Source organism: Hylobates moloch, unplaced genomic scaffold (assembly GCF_009828535.3).
Source record: "Hylobates moloch isolate HMO894 unplaced genomic scaffold, HMol_V3 SCAFFOLD_7, whole genome shotgun sequence".
In the NCBI taxonomy this organism is placed as follows: Eukaryota; Metazoa; Chordata; class Mammalia; order Primates; family Hylobatidae; genus Hylobates; species Hylobates moloch.
Window position 1 is genome coordinate 21,351,155 of NW_026652282.1, and position 25,933 is coordinate 21,377,087.

The 25,933-nt window shown below is 40.8% G+C and overlaps 1 protein-coding gene and 1 pseudogene across 2 annotated transcripts in view; both read left to right on the plus strand.

Moving 5' to 3' along the window:
* The window catches only part of PDK3 (pyruvate dehydrogenase kinase 3), a 300,615-nt gene that overhangs the window by 266,295 nt on the left and 8,387 nt on the right, over positions 1–25,933 (plus strand). For both annotated transcript variants that reach the window (XM_058441397.1, XM_032756696.2), the window contains 5 exons: positions 12,135–12,212; positions 19,408–19,484; positions 20,777–20,878; positions 21,279–21,389; positions 25,129–25,242. In XM_058441397.1, the coding sequence (XP_058297380.1) occupies positions 12,135–12,212; positions 19,408–19,484; positions 20,777–20,878; positions 21,279–21,389; positions 25,129–25,242 (482 nt within the window). The remainder of the gene's footprint in view (positions 1–12,134; positions 12,213–19,407; positions 19,485–20,776; positions 20,879–21,278; positions 21,390–25,128; positions 25,243–25,933) is intronic.
* On the plus strand, positions 6,615–6,898 carry LOC116812208 (small nuclear ribonucleoprotein E-like; annotated as a pseudogene).

Here is a 25,933-nt window from a genome sequence, read left to right on the forward strand (position 1 = left end):
CTTTTTTTTTTTTTTTTTTTTTTGAGACGGAGTCTCGCTCTGTTGCCCAGGCTGGAGTGCAGTGGTGTGATCTCAGCTCACTGCAAGCTCTGCCCTTCGGGTTCAAGTGATTCTCCTGCCTCAGCCTCCTGAGTAGCTGGGACTACAGGTGCATGCCACCATGCCCGGCTAATTTTTGTATTTTTATTAGAGACGGGGTCTCACCGTGTTGGCCAGGATGGTCTCGATCTCCTGACCTTGTGATCCACCCGCCTTGGCCTCCCAAAGTGCTGGGATTACAGGCGTGAGCTACCACGCCTGGCCTGTAGAACATTTTCATCACCCCAGAAAGAAACCCTGGACCTGTTAGCAGTCACTCCCTTCTACCCTTCTCTCTAGCCCTAGACAACCACTAATCTACTTTCTGACTCTGTATGGATTTTCCTATTATAGACATTTCATATAAACAAAACAATACAATATGTGGTCTTTGGTAACTGGCTTCTTTCACTCAGCATAACATTTTCAAGGGTCATTGATGTCATAGCATCTTTCAGTACTTTATTCCTTATTCCTTTTTATGGCTGAAAAATATTCCATTGTATGAATATAACACATTTTATTTTTCTCTTCATGTTAGCTGGGTGATCTTAGACTTGGTTAAGTAACCTCTTTGGGGCTCAGATTCTTCATCTGTAAAATGATGCTCTTGGTAATTCATCTATATTTTAGAGTTAAATGAGTTCATATTTGTAGAACCCCTAAAGCAATGCTAGTACACAGTAAAGGCTGTAGACAGGTTTACTGGCAGCAGACAGTCCTTGGGTGTCAGACATGTCATTTGGCTTCCCATTTATGCTGTTGATTATATAATAGGTTGGTGCCTTTATTTTGTTTCTGGCATAAATTATAAAATATTTTTAAAAGTCATTTCAGGCTTTTATAAGACAATTGGAAATTTGAACACTGGATATTTGACATTAAAAATATGTTAACTTTCTAGGTGTGATATTGGTATCTGGTGGTGTTTTTATAAAGGAGTGCTAGCTTTGAGAGAGGTATTTAAAAATATTTACACATGATATGAAATGATGTGAGATTTGCTTCAAAATTATACACAGGGAGGGGAGTGAAAAGGACTGGGCATTTGTTAAAAATTCTTGAGGCTATTGATGGGCACATGGAGTTCATTATACTATGCTCTGTACTTGGGTATGTGTTTGGAATTCTTCACGGTAAATGTATTAGTCTGTTCTCATGTTGCTATAAAGAACTACCTGAAACTGGGTAATTTATGAAGAAAAGAGGTTTGATTGACTCACAGTTCTGCAGGCTATACAGGAGGCATGGCTGGGGAGGCCTCAGGAAACTTACAATCATGGCAGAAGGGTGAAGGGGAAGTAAGCACATCTTCACTTGATGGCAGGAGAGAGAGAGCGAAGGGGAATGTGCTACATACTTTTGAACAACCAGATCTCATGGGAACTCACTATCATGAGAACAGCAAGGGGGAAATCTGCCCCCATGATCCAATCACCTCCCACAAGGCCCCACCACCAACACTCAGGATCACTATTCAACATGAGATTTGGGTGAGGGTGCAGAGCCAAACCATATCAATGAAGTTTCAAAAACACTTGTTTTCATCATCTTATTGTTTCTCCACAAATAAAGTCTTTCACTAATTTTTAGGGAGCTTTTAACCAAGAACCAATACAACCAGATAAGTAACAGGGAGTTTTATGAAACTGTTACCACTTCTATAGAACAGAGAGATTAAGTGGTGCTAAAGTGAGTCAGAGGTGTCAGAGTGTGAGGAGGAATCGACTGTGACTTGACTCTTAATGTGAACAGAATCTATCGTTTTATGGCACTTACTCTGTGTTGCTCTTCTCTCATATTTAGTACATATTACCTGGCCTTGTCATTATTTGTACTTTCTTTTTTTTTGGAGATGGAGTCTCACTCTGTCGTCCAGGCTGGAGTGCAATGGCACGATCTTGGCTCACTGCAACCTCTGCCTCCTGGGTTCAAACAATTCTCCTGCCTCAGCCTCCCAAGTAGCTGGGATTACAGGCACCCACCATCATGCCCGGCTAATTTTTGTATTTTTGTAGAGATGAGGTTTCACCATGTTGGCCATGCTGGTCTTGAACTCCTGACCTCAGGTGATCTGCCCGCCTCGGCCTCTCAAAGTGCTGGGGTTACAGGCATGAGCCACTGTGCCCAGCCTATTTGTCTCTCTCTAACTAGGGTGCCAATTTCTAAAGGTCTGGAATTATTCTTATATGCTTTTGCATCACTCCTCTTAGGGTCAGAAATTTTGTACCAAAAAGTAGCTGAAGATTATATGAAGAATAGTTTAATATGTATTTGAAAGAAAAAACCCTGGAAATTTATGCCAACGTCTACCTCATAGCTTCCTCTTTGCTTTGTCCCTTTTAGACACAATTTTGACCCTGAGCCACAGTCCCCTCCTTTTTCTTCCCTCTTCTTGTACTCACAGCTTTATCTTCAGTCTTTCTCCTGCCCTTTTTAACTATATTATACCCATTATTGTACTGTGAACAAAGTTTACTGCTTCCTCTTATTTAATCATTCCTGCCACTCACTTAGCATAATTAAAGCTTGGAGTTCCTGGTGAAGCCCTATGCAATAACAGTCACTTCTTGTGCCCTTTTGTGACTCAAAATCCCTCTTCCCCCCGCACACACATACACACACACGCGCACACACACACGCTTGGACATGTACACACATACAAATCCTACCCCCACACTCATGGGGTAAGCAGGAAGGACTGGCATGCTCCCCATTCCCCACGCCTCTCTCAAACCATGTTTTTTCATCTCTCAACAGCATCCTCCCTTAAGGAAAAAAAACTGGAGGTAGTTTCAGATTCTGAAAGTGTATAACCCTCTAAAGCAGCAGCCACATAATCAACTTTCTGACTTCCTTCATTTCCTTCATAAATGATGCATACCGATACCCACAGCACACTAAATACTCTTGACTTATGTATATTTTCTGGAATGCTATTGTACTTCTGCTTCCACCTGGTGAGGTGCATGCTTACTAAGGGTCACTTATTTGTACCCAAGCCCTTGGTGTAAGTTATACTGACTCTTGTGACTATATAATTTATTTAAATGTTATGTAAACGGAAGAAATATGCATACAAAAAAGAGACTTATTTCTGTTAAAACCAAGTTGAATGCTTTGGAAGTACTCTTAAAAATGTTATGAAATTACTGTGAGTAAGAAAACGATTAGATTACAGGGCAGCACGGAGTAAAAATCTTACCTGGAATTTATACCCAGGTTGCTTCACAAGTATCTTTAAGTTTATTATGCTTTAAAGAAATAGGAATCGGAATTCATAGATGTAAGTGATATTGTTCATCCAAGAAAGACGAACTGGAACCCCAAACTGATCCACATTCAAAGAAAAGGCCTTATATGAATATACTGACAGAGAAATAAATCGTATGTTCAAATGTGCATTTTAAGTTAATGTTTACGGTAGTAATCACATTTTATGGTTTCCCACTTTACCCAACATTTTTGTTAATCATCCAACTCCTTTTCCCAGTTGGGATAGTCAAGAAGACTAATGCCATTTTACCAAAATAATAAAAGGGCTCATCGAAGAAAGTTTAGAAAATATGGGAAAAGAGAGAAGAGAATAAAAATTACCTGTTTTCATAATTTACTGAGAACATTGTTTTATACATTTGAACTCCTATCAGATTTATAGATAGGTGTGTAGCTGCAAATATTGTGTCTAATCTTTGTCTCTGTGAAATCCATAGTATTTGTGTATTTCTCTATCTCCAGCACTAATGCCCATCACACACACCCTTCCTGGCTGAATTCGATACCCCATGGTAGAAGCCACTATCCCACTGTCTGCATCAATATTGTTGGAGTTCTTCCTGTGTCTAATCTGTGATACTCATTATCTGTATATGCAAACGGTCTTTCCAGCCAAGTGTGCATAACCTTTATTCTGCAGTGGGGGGTTGGCCTTACAGCGGTTACTTTTTCTACCCTGGCAAATGGGCTAGGCAACCTAGAAGGACACCTGCAGGCCTCTCTTTTCCTTGTAGACCAAAGCAGATGTCTCCAGTCAACTGTCTGCTTCATTTCCTATGGACCCTCTTCTTAATTTTTTGAGCATCAAATGCTTATGCAGAAGTTCTTTCTACCTCCAAGTAAGACTGAGAGAGAATAAAGAAGGCACAGAGCACCAAAGGTTGAAAGGCCTGAAATTTCTTCTGTGTCTTCTAGCTAAAAGGCAGTGGAGTCTCCATCCCCAAATGCCCCAGGAGCAACCATCAGAAGGTCTCAAGAGGCCCAGGCCTCACCAGCTCTTCTTACCAATCCCTGCCAAGTGTTGCCAAGGAAAGGAAGAAATGGATGTCAGCCTCTTTTGACTCTTAGTGAAGTCTTACTGTTGCCTTCCTCTTTTTAGAGTAGTTGGTATTTTCACCCTGGCTTTTTACCTTCTTCCACTATCCTCTGAGATTTCTTAGTTAATCTTCTAACTCAGAATCTCTATAGCTAATCTTGTATTTCCTTCCTTTTGTTTTAAGCAGTTGGATGTTGCGAGAGTAAGGGCTCTGGGTTTTAATGACAGCCCTACTAATGATTTTCTTAGCTGTGAAGATCCTACATGGTTTAAGCATAGTCAAATGTCCAGCCCAAATGACCCTGTGTGGGCGTGTGTGTATGAGCCTCTTTGTGTGCACACATGTGTGTTTTATAGGTTTAATAAGTGTTGGCTAGGTGCAGTGGCGCACACCTGTAATCCCAACGCTTTGGGAGGCCAAGGCGGGTGGATCACCTGAGGTCAGGAGTTCGAGACCAGCCTGGCTAACATGGTGAAACCCCATCTCTACTAAAACTACAAAAGTTAGATGGGCATGGTGGCAGGCACCTGTAATCCCAGATACTCAGGAGGCTGAGGCAGGAGAATTGCTTGAACCCGGGAGACGGAGGTTGCAGTGAGCCGAGATCACGCCATTACACTCCAGCCTGGGCAACAAGAGTGAAACTCCATCTCAAAAAAACAAAAAAACAAAAAACAACAACAACAAAACAAGTGTTAAGCCCACTCCCATCCTTAGATCTCTTGAGACAGATTACAGAAAACTCCTATGTAGAAGAGTAGAGACAATATTTTTATTTTTGACTAGACAGTAGTTATCAACGTATAAAAGTGGGGTGCATCTTGTGTAGCATTAATTGAATGTGCAGAACACTGAAGCATGCCTCCTTGCTGCTTATTTAGCACCTTAATATCTACCTTTACACATCTGCAAATTATAGACTCCAGGTAGTGAATGCTAGAATTAGTGTTGTAAAGCAGGTCCTATTATCCTTTGGGAGGTGCCTTCCACTGTGACCCTTTTCCCTCCTTTCTTTGTAAGAAGCTAGGAAATAAAATGGAAAATCCTGCTGTAAGATCATTTTGAAAGCATAAACTTAAATACTTGGTATAAAAATCGATTCTCGCAGTGATGCTAAGTTGCGTGTGTTGTTCCTACATGGTATTATTGCTTAATATAATAGCACACAAGTGGTATCCTCAGAGCGCGTGGCATTATTCTGGTTCAGAAATAATGTCTTGTGCTCTCACTTTGGGCTCTTCAGGTTACAAGTAACAGAGACCCACTCACGCTAGCTCAAGAAAGATTTATCAAAAGAACCTGGTAGGTCCCATGATAATCCAAGGACAGGAAGCACTTTACAGTTGGAGCTATAGAAATTGGAATTATCAGCCTGGCCAACATGGTGAAACCCCATCTCTGCTAAAAATACAAAAATTAGCCAGGTGTGGTGGCACGTGCCTGTAATCCCAGCAACTTGGGAGGCTGAGGCAGGAAAATCACTTCAACATGGGAGGCAGAGGCTGCAGTGAGCTGAGATTGCACCACTGCACTCCAGCCTGGGTGACAGAGTGAGACTCCATCAGAAAAAAAAAAAAAGAAATTGGAATTAGGAAACAGAAAACAAGGTTGTTTTCTGTGTGTGTTTGCAACTGGAGTTGCCAAGTCATGGCCTTTCCGCCTTTCTCTGTGCCTGCTCCTTTACCTGTTTTTGTCTGTATACTGGACGACTCAGTGACAGCTTGTTGGGCACTCTAGTCCTTCACAGATCATGATGATTCTCAATGTACCCTTTTGGCTTCTGCCCTGCCTGATCACCCCAACTGTCTTGATCCTAAATTCTCAAAAGATGCATTTAATTAACTCAGCTTATCTTTTTTTGCCCACGATCTTGATTCTAAATTCCCAAAAGATGAATTTAATTAACTCAGCTTATCTTTTTTTTGCCCCCTACGATCACAGGTTTTAGGATTCTGATCAATCTGGAGACTGGTTGCCCTTACATTGGATGTTCTGCTCCCACTCCCACTTGCCCAGTCTGCTGTGGTTTGGAGCGTGGGGTGTGGGGGCCTACCCCTGTAAAAAATCCCCGTTGGATCCCACTTGGGATGGGTTTGGGGTAGGAAGGATGATGATAGACATGCCTTATTAGAATTGCTTTGAGACTTGAAAGGGTTCCTAAAAGGCAGCATATCAATTCCAGAAGGTGGGGTGCGGGTCAGTGTTGTCTCTGTGGGTTCCACCATGGTGCACTGTGGCCAGGGCCAAAAAGTGCAGGAGGTGAATGTAGCCCATCAACCTTGCCTTCATCTTCAGATACTTGCAAAATAGATCTCGGATTCAGGTATGGCTCTATGAGCAAGTGAATATGCTGATAGAGGGCCTATCATTGGTTTTGACGAGTCTGTGAACCTCATATCAGATGATGCAGAAGAGATTCATTGTGAAACAAAGCCAAGAAAACCCCTGGACCAGATCGTGCTAAAGGAGATCATATTCTGCCACAAAATGTCTCTAACCAGAAATGATCAAGGAAGTGAGAAACCATTGAGAACTTGTTTTTTTAGGTGTTCTTTGTTGGGAGTATAGTTCTAAAATGTCTGTTCAGGTTGTTTCCATTATCCGTATATATTATTACTAGAGGACAGTAAATGCTGTGGGATTGTTTTTATTTAAAAATAAAAATAAAAACAAAAACATCCCATCAGCACTTTTCTATTGTTTTCTGGTCATTTACATTTACCTTTTTCTGACAGTGGCTTCTTAAACTTCAGCTTTATGATTTTCTGTATTCTATTAGACTCAAAGTTAGGGACCTTGGCACCTTCCTTTTAATTTTTTCAGCACTCACTCAAATTCATCCTAGTCCAGCCTCTCATATTTTTTGTCTCAAATGATTGCATGTATTCAAGATAGATGCTAATATTTGATAGCAGAGTTCTGTGGTGAATTTTGAATAGGAAAATCTGATGAAACAACCTCCATTATCTATTAAATTTTCCTGTGTGCTATTTCTTAAAACGGATTCATGGCTAGTTTGGTTCTGTTGGGCTGATTGCTGTGTGAACCTTCACCCTGTTCTCAGCCTTTTAAAATTTTAGTCTAATGTATTTACGGCTTAGATATTTTAACCTGGGGAAGTATGTATGAGCCACACCTACAGTTTTGTTAATTACTTTATAATCAGTACCTTAAAACCCTTGAAAACAGATTCCTAAAATAAGGCATGTCACTTATATTCAGTGGCAATAATAATTCTCTAATATTTTCTTCTAAAGATTGATGGTAAATATTGGCTCCAGTATGCACATAAAAGTAATTTGGCAGTTATCTTTTTTGAAATTTTGATTTCTAATTTAAAAAATAGAAAAATTTGATTAGAAAGCTTATTATAAGTAGAATTTGCATTTTACTGTAAATGTAAATTACAAGCCATTAGTTGAATTTTGGTTTTGATGGCGATTTTTTAAAGCTTTTTCATTTTTGTGTTAAATTATTTTATTTAAACAGAAATGTCCTGTTTGAATATGTAAGTGCTGTTACCCCAGTACCTCATAATCATTCATACCCTGGGAGAGATGAGTGGCAGAATTAGTGTGACTCAGACTTGATTTTCCAAGGAAGTGGTCTAGCTTCTCTTCCGAATTACCTGCTAAGTTTTAAGAATGTGTACTCTCAGGCCTCAGCATAGAGCTACTGCCTCGGAATTTCCAGGGGTTCCTGTCATAATCTGTACTCTTTCTTTTAAATTTGGTAACGAATCCCACACACAGCTAGATTGGGGAATGAGTCTAGGCCTCTAGTTCCCAGTCTCACCAAAAGGAACACCTCCCGTCAGTGTAATTTACTGCATGTTGAGAACTTAATCATGGGCCAGAGGATTGTTCCATTTAACAAATGCTCACTAAGTGTGTATTGTGTCCAAGGCATTGCAACATGCATTGTGTCCAAGGAATTTACAAAGATGCATAGTTATATATATAATACCATTAATGCCCTCAAAATACTTTTGGCTAGCTGGTGTATGTGAGTCTACATTGTGATGACTTGAGTTCTTCAAGGATCATCATGCAATTCTTAATTATAGCATTGATACACTGTAAGTTGTAGTGATGCTTTAAAAATTCTTATTCACATGTGGTTTTAGGAGCTGTACTGGGTCTTTGTGTTTCGAGTTGGCTGCTTCTGTCTGGGCTTGGTCTTTCACATGTTAAATTTGTGTAGCACATTTTCTTAACAACGCTGTCATAATCATGCTACTGGGCAAGTGAATTCCAAGAGGAATTAGCACATTTAGTGGGTTTAGGTTATTTTTCTTTTGTAGTGAATGGAAGAGCACTGTTTAAACATCTTTATTATGTACCGGGAGGAGTTGTTTTGTGGAGATGTGTTGGCTTTGTGTATCGATAATGAATGATCGTTTTTAGGTTTCAGTGTTTGTGATCTTGGAAGTTCCTGTTCAGCTTTGTGCTTTCACGTCACTAGGTGGAGATGTAGCATTGTTTGGTGGCATAGGCTAAGCAGGAGGAGTGAGTCTTGATTTCTCTTCTTTTGACAAAAGTACTTTACAGATATTTGGTAAGGTTTATTATAGCCTAGGAATACACTTGTAAATTTAGTACAATTCAAAATTTTAAACTTTTTTTTCAGGATTGAAATTCAATCCTACTTAAGTGTCTATTTTCATACTGATCAACTCTTTTAAACATTTTTTTCTCCTCTTACTGCTGTTTCCTTTTTGCTGTCCCTCATTATTTCACCTTGTCTGAGTTATTTTAATGTCTCTATCTTTGGTTCTTTATAGGGATTTAATTCTAAAAGTTTAGTAAAGGAATCAGAATTCTTACTCTGAGGTCAAATAATAGATAATTAATTTGGTAGCAATATGAAGTCAATGAACTAAAATTTATAGTCTGAACATACCCTAATCTTATCTTTGTATTATTTTAGGTTAATAATGTCAGTTTTTAACATTAACATTCTATAGGGCTTACTTTTCCCCCTTTCCTTCCTTCCTTCTTTCTCTTACCTCTTGAATATTAAACAAGCACAGTATTTACTTTTGCACAGTATTGATGTGGGGAATATAAAGGAAATAAGAGCCTGTCTCCAAAGAGCTGATAATCCTGTTGAGAACATTCCAAATGTGCCCACAAAGCAGCAGTTTTCTACTCCTAGGTGTATATCCAAGATAAATGAAGGCATATGTTCACACAAACGTTTGGACATGAAGGTTCATAGCAGCACTATTCATAATAGCCAAAAAGTGGAAACAACCCAGATGTCTACCAGCTGATGAGTCTACCAGCTGATGAACGGATAAAGAAAATATGGTATACTTGTACGATGGAATGTGATATAGCAATAAAAAGAAATGAGGTCCTGATACATGCTATGATGTAGATGATGCTTGAAAACATGCTGGTGAAAGAAGCCAGTTACAGAAGACCGCATATTATTCCGTTTATGTAAAAAGTCCAGAATAGCAAATCTATAGAGATAAAGTAGATCCATGGTTGCCTAGGGCTGCGTGGAGGGGAGTAACTGCTAATGGGTTCGGAACTTCTTTTTGTAGTGATGAAAATGTAAACTTGATTATAGTGATTAATGCACAGCTCTGACTATATACTAAAAACCACTGAGTTGTATGTATTTTTTTTTTTTTTTTGAGATGGAGTCTCGCTCTGTTGCCCAGGCTGGAATGCAGTGGTGTGATCTCAGCTCAGTGCAACCTCTGCCTCCTGGGTCCAGGGGATTCTCCTGCCTCAACCTCCCAAGTAGCTGGGACTACAGGCACCCGCCACCATGCCTGGCTAATTTTTGTATTTTTAGTAGAGAAGGGGTGTCACCATGTTGGCCAGGCTGGTCTCAAACTCCTGACCTCAAGTCATCCCCCTGCCTTGGCCTCCCAAAATGCTGGGATTACAGGTGTGAGCCGCTGTGCCTGGCCGTGTGTACACTTTACTTTCGATGAGTGAATTGTATGGTATAAGAATTATCTCCAATAAAGATTTTTAAAAAGTAAATTACCAAAAGGTTTAAAATTTACCAAACTAAGGTTGTTTTCTTTTGTTTGTTTTTGTTTTTGTTTTTTGAGACGGAGTCTCACTCTGTCCCCCAGGCTGGAGTGCAGTGGCACGATCTCGGCTCACTGCAACCTCCACCTCCTGGGTTCAAGCAGTTCTCCTGCCTCAGCCTCCCAACTAGCTGGGATTACAGATGCTCAACACCATGCCTGGCTAATTTTTGTATTTTTAGTAGAGACGGGGTTTCACCATGTTGACCTGGCTGGTCTTGAACTCCTGGCCTCAAGTGATCAGCCCGCCTCGGCCTCCCAAAGTCCTGGGTTTACAGGCGTGAGCCACTGCACCCGGCTCAAAGACTGTTTGTTGACCATCTACACAGGCACTATATGAAGTTCTATGCAAGTTATAAAACAAGTGTTAAGACACAAACGCTGACTTCAGATTGTTTACAGTTCAAGAGAAAAGGCATACATGCAATGTCCAATGTCTTGTAATGCACCTTTGCTTTCTGAATCTGCTCCCCATCTTTGAATCTCCTGAATTCTGTCTTCCAGCTGTTTCTGTAATGGCTCATGTCTTCTTACCATATGTCTTATATTTTATCCTTTAAAAAGCGGACTGTTGCTCCTCAGACTTTGATAAATATCAGCCCCAGCCTGTTACCTTTAACTAACTTAAAGGACCTTTTAAAGTGATAGTGGCATCTCCAGTAACTTAAATTGTGTGGCTCATGGAAATCCATTCATTCAGCAAATACTTACTGAGGTTTCACTTACAAATAACTCTGGCAAATCACAAGACTGTTGGCATTATTATTTTTAAGATCATGACAAATATTCTTTTGCTACAATTTAGTCAGGTTGCATGGTGCTTAGAAAGTATAGTCTTGAGTTCCTAAATTTTCATGAAAAATATATTTTGGTAATAGTTATAAGTTAAGCAAGTATGCGTTTGGTATAGAGCTAGCTGAATTGCCAGTATTCTAGTATGTTGACATTGTTATGGTCATTAAAACTTTAAGAAAAGAAAGCCAGGCACGGTGGCTCATGCCTGTAATCCCAGCACTTTTGGGAGGCCAAAGAGGGTGGATCACCTGAGGTCAGGAGTTCGAGACCAGCCTGGCCAACATAATGAAACCTCATCTCTACTAAAAATACAAAAATTAGCCGGGCGTGGTGGCACATGCCTGTAGTCCTAGCTACTCGGGAGGCTGAGGCAGGAGAATCGCTTGAACCTGGGAGGCGGAGGTTGCAGTGAGCCAAGATGGCACCACTGCACTCCAGCCTGGGCGACAGAGTGAGACTCTGTCTCAAAAAACAAATGAAGAAACAAACAAAAAAATCCTTTAAGAAAAGAGAGATTAGCTGGGCATGGTGGCATATGCCTGTAAGGCCAGCTACTTGGGAGGCTGAGGCAGGAGGACTGCTTGAGCCCAGGAGTTCGAGGCTGCAATGAGCTACGATCACACCACTGTACTCTAGCCTAGGTGACAGAGTGAGACGCTGTCTTGGAAAAAATAGAAAAGAGAAATTTTGCTTTAGTCATGGTCATTCTATTAAAGCCACAAAAGGGTATTTTGTAAAAGGTTGTAGTTGATTAATTCTACATCCATTCATTTAGACAGTTTGTTTATCTTATATGCCTATAGATAAATACATGCACATGTGCACACACACACACATACATGCTTGTGCCTATGTTATTAGTGCAGCAGCTAAACTTTTTCCTTTTCTTGCAGATGCATATGAAACAGCCAAGATGCTGTGTGAGCAGTATTACCTGGTAGCTCCAGAGCTGGAAGTCGAAGAGTTCAATGGTAAAAGAAAACTAATTTTAACCTTACATTCAAAAAAGCTGACTAAGAAGCTGTTTATACCTAAGCCATATTTCAGTGAGATCCAAAAATTATACTGATTTTTCATTTTCTTATATCCTTTTAAAACTTTCTATGCTTTTGGTCAACCAGATATATTATTGTAAGGAGTTTTTGTACAGGAATGCATAATGTGTTAAACCCCAGAATTCTTGGAACAGAAGTAATCAAGGTAGAGTATGTAGAAAGGTATAAATAGGCCCTTCTCAAAGTAACAAACGCAAGCAGTCAATAAACATATGGAAAAGTGTTTAACTTCACTAATCAAGGAAGTGCAAACAAAAACACAGACAAATGCCTTTTTTTTTTTTCTTTTTTTGAGAAGAAGTCTTGCTCTGTTGCCCGGGCTGGAGTGTAGTGGTGTGATCCCAGCTCACTGCAGCCTCTGCCTTCCAGGTTCAAGTGATTCTCCTGCCTCAGCCTCCTGAGTAGCTGGGATTACAGGTGCCTGCCACCATGCCCAGCTAATTTTTGTATTTTTAGTAGAGACAAGGTTTCACCATGTTGGCCAGGCTGGTTTCGAACTCGTGACCTCAGGTGATCCACCCGCCTCAGCCTCCCAAAGTGCTGGGATTACAGTCGTGAGCCACCATGCCCAGCCAGAAATGCCATTTTTTTCTTTCAAAATGACAGTGATTAAAACATGTTAATGCTTTGAATTTGTGCCCATAAAAATACTTTCTTACCAGCACATACATTTCTTGTATAAGCTAAAAGTGGTATTCCCTTTCTAAAAAATGCCAGCAATGTTCTTTCTGTTTGGCCCAGTAAATAAGTTAATAATGGTCATATTCCTTGGTCCAGTAAATTAAACTTCAGAACACTTATTATAAGAAAATAGAGGCTGGACACAGTAGTTCACACCTGTAATCCCAATACTTTGGGAGGCCAAAGTGGGTGGATCTCTTGAGTCCAGGAGTTTAAGACCAGCCCGAGTGACATGATGAAACCCCATCTCAACAAAAAATACAAAAATTAGCCAGGTGTGGTGGCACTTGCTTGTATTCTCAGCTACTTGGGAGGCTGAGGCAGGAGAATCACTTGAACCCGGGAGGTGGAGGTTGCAGTGAGCCGAGATAGTGCCACTGCACTCCACCCTGGGCAATAGTTTGAAACCCCATCTCAAAAAACAAACAAAAATCTATGAAAATAGAGATGCACAGATTTATGTACAAGATTGATGATCACAGTAGTTTTCTTATAAAGTTAGAAAACAACCCAAATTTTCCACAATAGAGCATTGTTTAACTGAATTGTGGTACACCCATTAGATGGAATACTATGCAGCCCTTTGAAATAATGCTTTAAACGAATAATGTATGGGAAAAATTGAGATTTTTTTAAAAATACAGGCTATAAAAGTTTATAATAGTGGAAGTTCATTGGAAAATATTTTGAAGGATTTATACTACCAAAATACAAATAGCAGCTCTCTGGGTAATGAGGTTACAGATGATTTTTATGTTCATCGTATGATTGCATATTTATTTGCACATTCCTTTTATTTTTTTATTTGCAAATTATGGAAGAGACATGCTTATCACAAAAATACAAATACAGAAATGTGACTGAAAAGGGAAATCCCCCACTATCTCAGTCCCATATAGAGCTTTGGTTTTTGCATAAAGCATGTATAGCTTTAACCCTATTTATAACGTGTTTTTCACTTCACCTTGAAGACCTTTGCAAGTATTAATCTCATTTAGAGATTATCCATAGTGTAGCTTACCATAATTTATTTAACTGTTTTCCTATGGGTATACATTTAGGATTTCCGGTTTTCCTATATTCCATATAATGAGCTATGAAAGAGTGTGAGAGGTGGAGAGGGTGGAAAAATTTGTGAACGTATGAAAGTATTTCTGCAGGTTGGATTCCTAGATGTGGAATGACTGAGCAGGGTGTGAGCATTTACAATTAAAGATAAAACAGGCCAGGCATGGTGGCTCACACCTGTAATCCCAGCACTTTGGGAGGCTGAGGCAGGAGAACCTCTTGAGCCCAGGAGTTCGAGACTAGCCTGGGCAAGATAGCAAAACCCTGTCTCTACACAAAATAGAAAAATTAGCTGGACATAGTGGCATGTGCCTGTAATCTCAGCTACTCAGGAGGCTGAAGTGGGAGGATCGCTTGAGCCCAGGAGGTAGAGGCTGCAGTGAGCCGAGATCACATGACTACACTCCAGCCTGGGTGACAGAGCAAGACTCTGTCTCAAAAAAAAAAAAAAAAAAAGATAAACCAAATTCCCCTTCAGAAGTACACTAAAAACGTATTTCTCTTATAATGAGATAAAACTATGAAAGGAGTTCAGGCTGTTGAAGGACATGGCCCCTCCATTTGACTAGAAGGCATGGAGTCAAAGCTGCTTTCAAGGTCTCTTGGGTTCTCTGAGAAGAGTCATGTCCCCATTGAATAAATATACTACCAGGACCGAGTGGGCTGGTCTGGAGTGTTCCTGATGAGAACCGTCTTAATATTCTTTCTGTCTCTTCCTATGGACTAGGCAGGAGCTGACCTCACATCTGCAGGTAGTAACAAATTGCTCTTTTGCGTGAGTGGCAGCCTCCCTCGTTCTGAAGGCCAAAGCAGCAGGCCTGTTCTTGCTGATTCCCAAGTGCCAGCCATGTCAGCACATTCCGTCCCCGCTGAGGCTGTCGTGCTGGGCAGCTCACCCACCAGGAGAGGAGCTTTCTGACTCTTTTTGGCATTGTCTCACGAATTACAGAAGCCCCCTTTCAATCGTGTTTTGAAGCCCCTTGTCCTATCACTAAGATAAATGAATGCTGGTGTTTCTAGGTAGCCTCTAGCTTGATGTTGCTTTGGGTAGTGTAGTGACTATTTTTATGTATGAGTTCGTAATGCTAGAGCTCTCTGTGAGCATGATTAAGGAATGTGCTTTCGCCTTAACAAGTTCTGTGTTGGAGATGCAGGTTGGAGGTTGATCCTGAACACCTTAAGTGTTAGATGCTTTTTTATTCTGGAAGGAGAACTGTCTGGAAATTCCTTATATCTAATGGTATTTCTTAAATGCTGTTTCAACTAATGGCATTTGGAGCAATGATTGTACAACATAGAGACTTTATTATTTCAGGAGTCTTGAGCATGACAAACCTAGGCCATTTTTTAATTGACTTTTAAAAATGTACCCTTAGATGGAAAATTCATATTCTACTTATTTTATAAGTCAGCAAACATCTATTAAGCATCTACTACTTAACAGCCAGCCATGAGACCAGAACTAGGAAAGAGTCATGGACAAAAGCATTTGACATGGTTTTAAAAGGAAGGAAAGAAATCTAAACTATAATGTTCCCAAAGAAAAGTGCAAGTAATTGAGCAAGCCTTTAGATGGCTCCTAGAGAATGTTGTTTAAACTGAAAACAAACAAACAAACCCCCTATATAAAAGGTGTTTGCCTTTTCTTGAGATTTGGGGTGAAAAGGTTGAATTCATAAGGCTGTTTATATAACTAATCATGCCATTTGGTACAAGATAAACTGAGCACCCAGCTTGTTCCTCGAGCCCCATTAAAATGACAATAAAGGAGCCAGGCGCAATGGCTCACACCTGTAATCCCAGCACTTTGGGAGGCGAAGGTGGGCGGATCACTTGAGGTCAGGAGTTCAAGACCAGCCTAGCCAACATGGTGAAACCCTGTCTCTACTAAAAATACAAAAATTAGCTGGGCATGATGGCATGTTTCTTTAGTCCCAGCTACTCGGGAGGCTGAGGCAAGATAATTGCTTGAACCTGGGAGGCGGAGGTTGCAGTGAGCCGAAATTGCACCACTGCACTCCAGCCTGGGCAACAGAGCAAGACTCCATCTCAAAAAAAAAGAGGAAAAAAAGAAATAAAAATAAAATGACAATAAAGGAATCCAAAGAAAAGCAGCAAAGGAAAGCAGGGGAGCTCATTAGTGGACCAGTGTCTTAGTCCATTCAGGCTGCTATAACAAAAATACCAGAGACCAAGTGGCTTCAGCAACCATTTCTCATGGTTCTGGAGGCTGGGACATCCAAGATCATGGTTCCTGGAGATTTGGTGTCTAGTGAGCACCCACCTTCTGATTCATAGCTGGCTTCTCACTGTTTCCTTCCATGGGGGAAGGAGCGAGGGAGCTCTCCGGAGTTTCTTTATACGGGCATTAATCCCATCCGTAAGGGCTCTGCCCTCATAACCTAGTCACCTCTCACAGGCCCCATCTCCTAATACCATCACATCAAGTGTTACATTTCAACATGGGAATTTGGGGGAGACACACACAAGCATTCCGTCCATAAGAGCCATGAATCCCAACTTTTCAAAGAGGGTCACTAGATGGAAGTATGCTGATTGATGAGACAGAGCAGAAGCAGCCACAGGGGAGGAGGCTGCAGCAGAGATGGCAACTGGTTTGCCGAAGATTGTCCTGGAGGGACTCTGGGGGCAGGGCCAGGTGGTGCAATGGACTGGAATGGGAAGGGAAGGCAGAGGGTAGGGTTAACGGAAAGCTGGTCTAAGAAAGAGCATGGAGGGATGACGGGAGGCAGCTGTACTCTGGCCGGGTTCAGCCTGCCAACAGGCAACTAAGTATTTTGTTCGAGAACAACCTAGGAAGAACTAGGGCTTTTCATGTGAGTATTGTTACCCTATAGCAAAGCCCTGTTCATTTAAGCATTTGGGGGCCTCTCTGCTCAGAGGCCCGTTTACTACCTGCTCATCCTCAAGCCCAGTTGAAAAGTCTTGACCAGGTCCAGAGAGCTCTAAGTCAGGCTTCCCACTTAGTGGAGAGCCCCAGGGGGATATGAACGCCAGCTCCCTCATACAAGGAATCCGGTTCTTCATTCCCAAACAAGAATATTGCAACCAAGATATATCAGACCTTCAGCAAAAGCCAGCAGCATGAACCAAACCTAACTGGCATTAAACTTATCAGCTCTACTGTTACTGCCAGAAACTCCCCTTTTGAAATTCTGAGAGAAAATCATTTCAAACCTAGAATTCTCTATCTAGCCAAACCTTTAATCAAATAGATCAGAGGTGTAAAGATTGACAGATGTGTCTCCCATGCATACCTTTCTGAGGCAGGTTACCTGACTGACTTGATGTTATATATAATATGCATCTAAGAAATAGGGGAAAACATTCTAGAACTTCAATCAAAAACAACTTTAGGATGATGGCTATGCAGCTTGTTTGCAAAGCAATTGATTCTAATTTGAAAAATCTTGAAGGATGGACTTGATACCATGCAGTAGGTATGGAAGCTGGAAGTAGGTATGGAAGCTGGAAATAGATATGGAAGCTGGAAGTAGGTATGGAAACTGGAAGTAGGTATGGAAGCTTCCAGTAAGCTGGGAGATCTTAGCGAAATGGCATGGACCAACTATGAAGCAACCCAAAAAGGGTAGCATGATGTTGACCAGTTGGAGGAGTATAAAGAAACTCCATTTCATGTTAAGGCTGGGAACATTCTCCTCCAAGGGACACATGAATCATTGTCATTGCATTAATAGGGAAGAAAATGTCTAGGTACACTGTTGTGGCTGTTCTACAGTGATCAATATTTACATAGTTATGATGTCACCAACACTATTGATTTTCTACTTTCTTAAAAGAACCTATAGGCAATGTACAGCATCCCTAATTCGGGTTACAGAACAGAATGTAAATATTACCAACCCAAAGACTGCAGCAGAAGTAGTAAAGAGTGGCTGCCTCTGGGTTCAGACTGAAGGATGAGATAGGAAAGGGGGAAGGACTTTTGTTTTTCTTCTTTTGTTAAATTTTTAAGCCGTTTACATATATTACTAAGTGATTTTAAAAATAACTGCTCGGGCCGGGCACGGTGGCTCACGCCTGCAATCCCAGCACTTTGGGAGGCCGAGGCGGGCAAACACCTGAGGTCAGGAGTTTGAGACCAGCCTGTCCAACCTGGCAAAACCTCGTCTGTACTAAAAATACAAAAATTAGCCAGGAGTGGCGGCGCACACCTGTAATCCCAGACACTCAGGAGGCTGAGGCAGGAGAATCGCTTGAACCCGGGAGGCGGAGGTTGCAGTGAGCCGAGATGGCACCACTGCACTCCAGCTTGGGCAACAGAGTGAGACTCTGTTTCAAAAAATAAATAAATAAAAATAAAAATAGTTGCTCTTTGAAGAGTTCTGGATTTAGAATCGAAAGCTTTTTGTTCAGGTGTCCGGTTTCGGTGCCACTTCTGGGACCACGGGCAAGTCACACAGGCTTCCCAAAGCCTGTTTCCACACCTCTAAACACCACCACCCCTCTAGGAGCCAGGAAGTGTTGTCAGGAGGAGTCAATTGAATAATGTATGTGAAAGCTCTGTGTAGACTGCTAAGAATCAAGCAAATGTGAACTCTAATTTATATTATTGTTAATTACTTTATTAGAGGAAATAGCTGGTTGAAATTACAGCATTCTACCTGAGAGAGTTCATGTAGTTTCAATCTCTTAAGTGATTTTGGGTCATGAGGAGGAGGAAGGACTATATTTCTGAGCATCTGCTCTGTATCCCACACTGTTCTTAGTACTTGACCTGGGTTTTGGTGTTTCTCAGATTGTCTTCAGACGATCCATGGTGCAAGGGGAAAAGATCATAGGTCTCTAGGGGTTTATCTGCTAGCTGCTTGAGAAAAAGTTATGTGAACCTTACATTCTATGCTATAAGATGCCTTGTTTGTCATAATTTAACGAAATTGAACACTGCCATTTAGTCCAGTTCACCAGCCTCTTTTTTTCCTGTTGCTCCACATTCCCCCGTGGAATTCCCCGTGGGGTCAGTGGCAGAAGGTAGCCCCCAATTTGAAAAACACCAAGTGATATCTGACTGGCCTTCTGTAATACTCAGGATGTTATGGCATAGGTGATAATATTCCAATTTTGCTCAACAAAGTTTCAAAGAGATTGAGTGATTTATCCAAGGTCACATAGCTGGTAAGTGAAGGAACTGGGTGTCACCTCAAGTTTGTTTGATTCCAAAGCATATGCTTTTGCTCAGCCCTGCCTTTAGAGGTGGAAACTCAAATTAGCCTTTTATAGAGCTCTGTTTTACACACTTGGAAAATAGAATGCAAACATCATTCTTGAATTTCTCCTACTTTGGGTCCTTATTGATTGATGGTTTTGTCTCTGTTTTCAGCCAAAGCGCCAGACAAACCTATTCAGGTGGTTTATGTGCCCTCACATCTGTTTCATATGCTATTTGAGTTGTTCAAGGTAAGTGGAATTTTAAAAACATGGAAAGAAGTCTTCATTTTAAATTACTTTGATTCAGGGCATAATGGATTCATTAGATTAGCATAAGAAAAAGGTTTTGCATAACCATTTTAAAAATTCTATTTCTGATATCCTGTGGGTTTTATAATTTGTACACTGTGAGATAAAAAATTGCTGTGTACAGTATAGTTTTTGTGAATATTAGTACATATTGATTTTGAAGCTTAATTGCACTTTAGTGATTTTATGTAAAATCCATACTGTTTTTTTCTTTAGTTATGAGATTAGAGATGCTTTTTAGTTTCCAAACCTGGCAAAGGCTTTATTGGTGATAGCCAGATCAAAATAAAAACATGTTTATACATATTTATGCTTCTGAAAATTAACCACACTGGTACATTAGTGGTTGTTCCAGTCCTGAGAGATCCTGCAACCCTTTTATAAAATATTTGAATCAATTCAGAAGATCCAAGAGAGGCAGAGGAGAAAGATGTAGATGAGCTGGACCAAAAGAACCACCCCCGCCCCCACCAAATTCTTTAGACTCTGCAACTTAAGCTGTTGCTTTTGTTAATCAGTAGCTAATGACATTTACAGTGGCAGTATTATAGGCACAAGGCATTTGAGCTAAAATTTCATTTCTTCCAATGTGTGAAACGCTAAATTGAACACCTGAAAAATCAGTTATGCTGATTTGCTTCCAAAAATTAGAATGTTACTGATGTAACGCTTTAAGGTTGAAATGGGCATTCAATTGTGAACTTTCTCTTCAACAGCTGTGGCTTTTTCAGAATTTCTTTTTAACCAATATTTCTTCTACTTTTTTCAGCCAAATGATTAATTTTTGTGGGAAGCATGCATCCTTTCAGTTTTTCTGCCTTCTTTAGAGAAAAGGTGCTCTATAAATGCAGACTGATAAATAGGATTTAAAGTGCACAAATCAGCCTCTGCATAGCCTCATTACATGCGATAAAAACATTCCTCTGGGTTGAGTTGAATAATTTAAATACTGTAAAGTGAAAAAAAAAAAGAGGAAGAAGAAGAAGGAAAGAAAAATAAATATTTAGCATATTGGATGAGGCTAAAACTAGGTAAAAAACAAAGTGTCAGGAAATTTTTCCTTGATTTGAGCACGTTTAGCTAAGCTCTTTAGAGGGAAAAATGCCATAAAAATCCAACTAATATTTGCCCCCAAAAAGGGTTGCTGGGTATAAGTCATCTTGCGCTTCTTTCTCTTTAAAAATTGTGGTTTGTGATTCGGCAGTATGATTAACAAACAGATCTTATTTTAGAACTCAATGAGAGCGACAGTCGAACTCTATGAAGACAGAAAAGAGGGCTACCCCGCTGTTAAAACCCTCGTTACTTTGGGTAAAGAAGACTTATCCATTAAGGTAACTGCTTTATGTGCATGTATACTTTAATTATCAGTTGTGATTTAATAGTATCTAGACATTGAAAAATCAGAGGGAAGAAAATTGACATTTATTGAGTGTCCTATTTGTAAGTTCTATGCTAGATCCTTGGCTTAAGTTACCTTATTTAAACTTCATTAGAACCTTGTTATTCAGGGAGTTGAACAAGACCTCAACACCAAGCCTGTTGGATCCCACTGTACCATTCGGCCTCCTTTGTTTTACGCTGTTCACAAAGGAACCATATGTCACCGGGGGATTCAAAGTCCTTGTGCATTGTAGAGTAATCTGCTATGTACTTTATTTAATGAACCCATTGCCTCCTACTAAGTATAGATCAACTTCTTTGTTTTGATTGTTAACATTTTGAACACTGCAGATCAGTGACCTAGGTGGTGGTGTCCCACTTCGAAAAATAGATCGTCTTTTTAACTACATGTATTCGACTGCTCCTAGACCCAGCCTGGAGCCTACCAGAGCTGCCCCTTTGGTAAGCATCTGAAACTGCTGCTGAAGGAAAGATCATAAACACGGGAAGGGGCTCAGAGGGAGCTGCCTCTCTCCCCAGGTGGTCACATTAGTGTAGTTGATTTAGAAGGTTGCCTGTATTATGGTTTGGAGGAGGGAGAACTTTTTGCCTTGGCTACTTTCTTTGTGAATCCTTTGGACTTCAATTTCCTCTCTGATTTGTGTCTAAGAAATACTCCTAGCTGAGTGCCTCATTCCCATATACAGAGAAAAAGTACCTCATTGTGGTAAGACTGCTACTGGAGCACCATTTTCCACTTTGTGCTACCCTTGGAAGGGGTGGAAGTTACCAGTGGGTGAGCAAAGGGACAGTACTGAATGCATAGCTGCCGCTTGGTCCTGCGCACTCTGGCGTGCATACCACAGAGGTGCGAATCACCTAGTGCCTTGGAATCTCCACTGTCAAATTTGTTTATATAATTAAAATGTTAAATTATGAAAACATTAATTTTTTTTTTTTTTTTTTTTTGAGACAGAGTCTCACTGTCGCCCAGGCTGGAGTGCAGTGGCGCGATTCTCGGCGCACTGCAGGCTCCGCCCCCCAGGATTCACGCCATTCTCCTGCCTCAGCCTCCCGAGTAGCTGGGACTACAGGCGCCCGCCACCTCGCCCGGCTAATTTTTTTTTGTATTTTTAGTAGAGACGGGGTTTCACTGTGTTAGCCAGGATGGTCTCGATCTCCTGACCTCATGATCCACCCGCCTCGGCCTCCCAAAGTGCTGGGATTACAGGCGTGAGCCACCGCGCCCGGCCTAAATTTTTATGTTAAATAACGTTAGCATGAAACATATAGGTGGTGTATGCATTTTCAGAGCCCTTTCTGTCTCACTCTGGAAATAACCTTCAGCCCTATTAAGGCAGTGAGAAAAGCCACTGGTTACCATGGTAGCATTTAGATCCTGGTAGGGCCACACTTGCTTCCCCTGCTGAGTGTTTCTAATTGACAAACAGCAATTGAACCCTTTGTCATTAAACATAGCAACATATCTATCAGTCTGCAAAATGGTTCAGGGTATAAATTAAGTTTCATTTTAAAGTCCTACCTGACTGATAAGCACATAAGATTATATTTTATTTGTACGAATAAAATCAAACACTTTGCATCATTTATTTGAGACAGAGTTTGTTAACTCAGCATGTTGGAAACAGGAAATCATTTATATAGGAGTCGAGAAAATTCATGAAAGATCACATTTGAGAGGCATTGCCTTGACTAGGCTCTGGCATGCACTTAAATACACATCAAAAGGGAAAAAGGCACCACAAACAAATCTAGCACCTTCCCCAGTTGTTTAAAAGAAATATAGATTGTCTCTTCCAGGTCTTAAAATAGCACCTTGAGGATAGCTGTTATGTCATAGGTTTTTTTTCTTATTGAAACTGAGGACTTGTAAGAGACCTTTAAAAATTACGCATGCGCACTCCTATTGCATAGATGAGGAAATGACCTTGTCCAAAGTCATTGAACTAATTAACTGCAGAGCTGGTGCTGGCCACGTCTGTGTTCTTTCCAGTGTACTATGTGGCCGCTCCTTTTGAAGAAATGCTTCTGCTAGTGGCTCTCCCAGTTAGGAAACTGGCCTGTAATCCTAGCACTTTGGGAGGCCAAGGCTGGTGGATCACTTAAGGTCAGGAGTTCGAGACCAGCCTGGCCAACATGGTGAAACCCTGTCTCTACTAAAAATACACGAAAATAGTTGGGAGCAGTGGCGCATGCTTGTAATCCCAGCTATTCAGGAGGCTGAGGCACAAGAATTGCTTGAACCCGGGAGGTGGAGATTGCAGTGAGCCTATATCATGCCACTGCACTCCAGCCTGGGTGACAGAGCGAGACTCTGCCTCAAAAAAAAAAAAAAAAAAAAAGAAAGAAAAAGAAACTGTCCTCAGCTTTAAAGTGGGCACATGTATATGCACTACTAGAAAACATAATTTCCTCATTGAGCAACTTACGCTTTTACACCTTTTACACCTCTGTGCCTTTACGTGTGCATTTCTGTTTTGAGAATATCCACCCAGCGAACTCCTGCTGATCCTTTGACACTCTGGGAAACCTTTCCTGAACCTCAGCAAATCCGAGGTCCAGACCCCTCCTCTGCATTCTTTGGGAGTTCTCGGAGTTCTCGGCTCTTCTGTGTTGGACATGAGGGCAGGCTCTGGGCCTTGCTTGAACATAGAAGGCAGATTTCCTCACATCTCTTCCTAGAGTGAGCTAGTTTCTTTGCTATGGTTACGTGAGTCACTACTATAAATATCTCATCTTCACTACTGGCCATATTCAGCAAGTCCTAAAGCCCTTAAATAATGGGGTACGTTCTTTTACCCCCTACCCTTTCAGTTAGACCCTACCCTGAGGGAAAGTATCAAGGAGAGATGTTAGAAAATGGCAGAAATCCGTGTAACTTCATAAAATTGCTGCTCCTAGTAGCCTTAGTACCAGCTTCGATTTATTTAGTTTTACTGTGTTAGGCGCTGTGCCAAGATTTTATACTTGTTACATTATTTAATCCTTATAGCAGCTGTGAGGTCAGTTTTTTATCGTATATTCAGATGAAAAAATGTTCTCAAAGAGGTTGAGTAAACTGCTCAGAGTCGCACAGAAAGTGGATTTCAACTTGGGTCTATCTGAGTCTAAGGCCCATGTGACTCTGTGCACATGGTCCCCTGCCCTCCTTCCTTAACCTTGTTCATAGATTTAACGAGAAGTGAGGAAGCTTGGTGTTACAATATCTCCTTCCCCACTGTGCCCTACTACCACCACAAATGGTATTACATTTAGTTTCGATTCTTACCGTTCTTGTCCATAGAACACCTGTTATTGACAATCAGGATTCCTTGACGTAGAGATATAGGAGGGTACTGAAAATTTTTTTAATCTCTAAAAATATCTGAACTACAATATACCAAAATATTCTCACATTCCCGGAACCTTAGAAGTTGCCTCTCAGAAAATTGTTTTCCTTTCCGTGTTCTCGTCTTGTTACTGGTAGATTTGTACTCAGCACTGCACTATTGATTTTCACTTCCAAAAGCAAGGAAATCTGATCATGGGACTTTGAAATGATGTGGTTTAGTTTTTTCATCAGGTCACATTCCACTTGATTTGGAATGTCCTTTTTTTTTTTTTTTTTGTGGAGATGGAGTCTCGCTGTGTCGCCCAGGCTGGAGTGCAGTGGTGCCATCTCAGCTCACTGCAACCTCCACCTCCTGGGTTCAGGCGATTCTTCTGCCTCAGCCTCCTGAGTAGCTGGGACTATAGTCTCCCACCACCTCGCCCAGCTAATTTTTGTAGTAGAGATGGGGTTTCGTCATGTTGGCCAGGCTGGTCATGAATTCCTGACCTCAAGTGATCCACCTGCCTCAGCCTCCCAAAGTGCTGGGATTACAGGCGTGAGCCACCGTGCCCGGCCTTGGAATGTGCTTTTAAAAAAATGATAAAACTTTGCTTTAAAATGCTAAAAAAGCATTAGTCAAAAATTAGAATATTTCTATTATTATCTAAACATATAAGACATGTTTTTGCAGGGTGAAAATAAGGAGGTTGTTTGCCATAGAAGAGGATATACATCATTGTAAAGGTTGAGTCAGTAATTTATTTGATTTAAATCTGAATCAATTTATTTTAACCTTCTCTGAATGGTCATCATATAAAATGTGTTAGCATTTGTGCCTGTCTCACTGTATTAATTTTCTTTTCTCAATAGGCTGGATTTGGTTATGGTTTGCCAATTTCCCGTCTGTATGCTAGATATTTTCAAGGAGATCTGAAACTGTATTCCATGGAAGGAGTGGGTACTGATGCTGTCATTTATTTGAAGGTACTGCATTTTATTTGTTAGTGTGAAGCATCTTTGCTTTTTAAAGCTGTAAGTTCTAATCGCTGATTGAGAACAGCACCGTTTTGTCTCTTAGTTCATCTCAGATTTACTTCACTTTCCCATGAAAACCATGTTATGCCTCACCCTTGATTCTATGCTCAGATAAAGCAAAATATGAAACGTGGAGGTATAGAAATTAAAATACTGATTTATGGCTGGGCGCGGTAGCACATGCCTGTAATCTCAGCACTTTGGGAGGCTGAAGTGGATGGATCACCTGAGGTCAGGAGTTCGAGACCAGCCTGGCCAACATGGTGAAACCCCATGTCTACTAAAAGTACAAAAAATTAGCTGGTGTGGTGGTGCATGCCTGTACTCCCAGCTACTCAGGAGGCTGAGGCAGGAGAGTCACTTGAACCCAGGAGGCAGAGGTTGCAGTGAGCCAAGATGGTGCCACTGCATTCCAGCCTGGGCGACAGAATGAGACTCTGTCTCAAAAGAGAAAAAAAAAAAAAAAAATTAAAATACAGATTTTTAAAACCATAATTTTAAATCGTGGCTTAAAAAACTACATGCCTATTGAAAGGTCTGATGTAAAAGAAGGCAGATTTTCATAAACTGAAGTATTTTGGTCTTTTGTTTTAAAAACTCACTGGCTTTCCCAAAGTTACAAGAATTCAGTAATCATAAT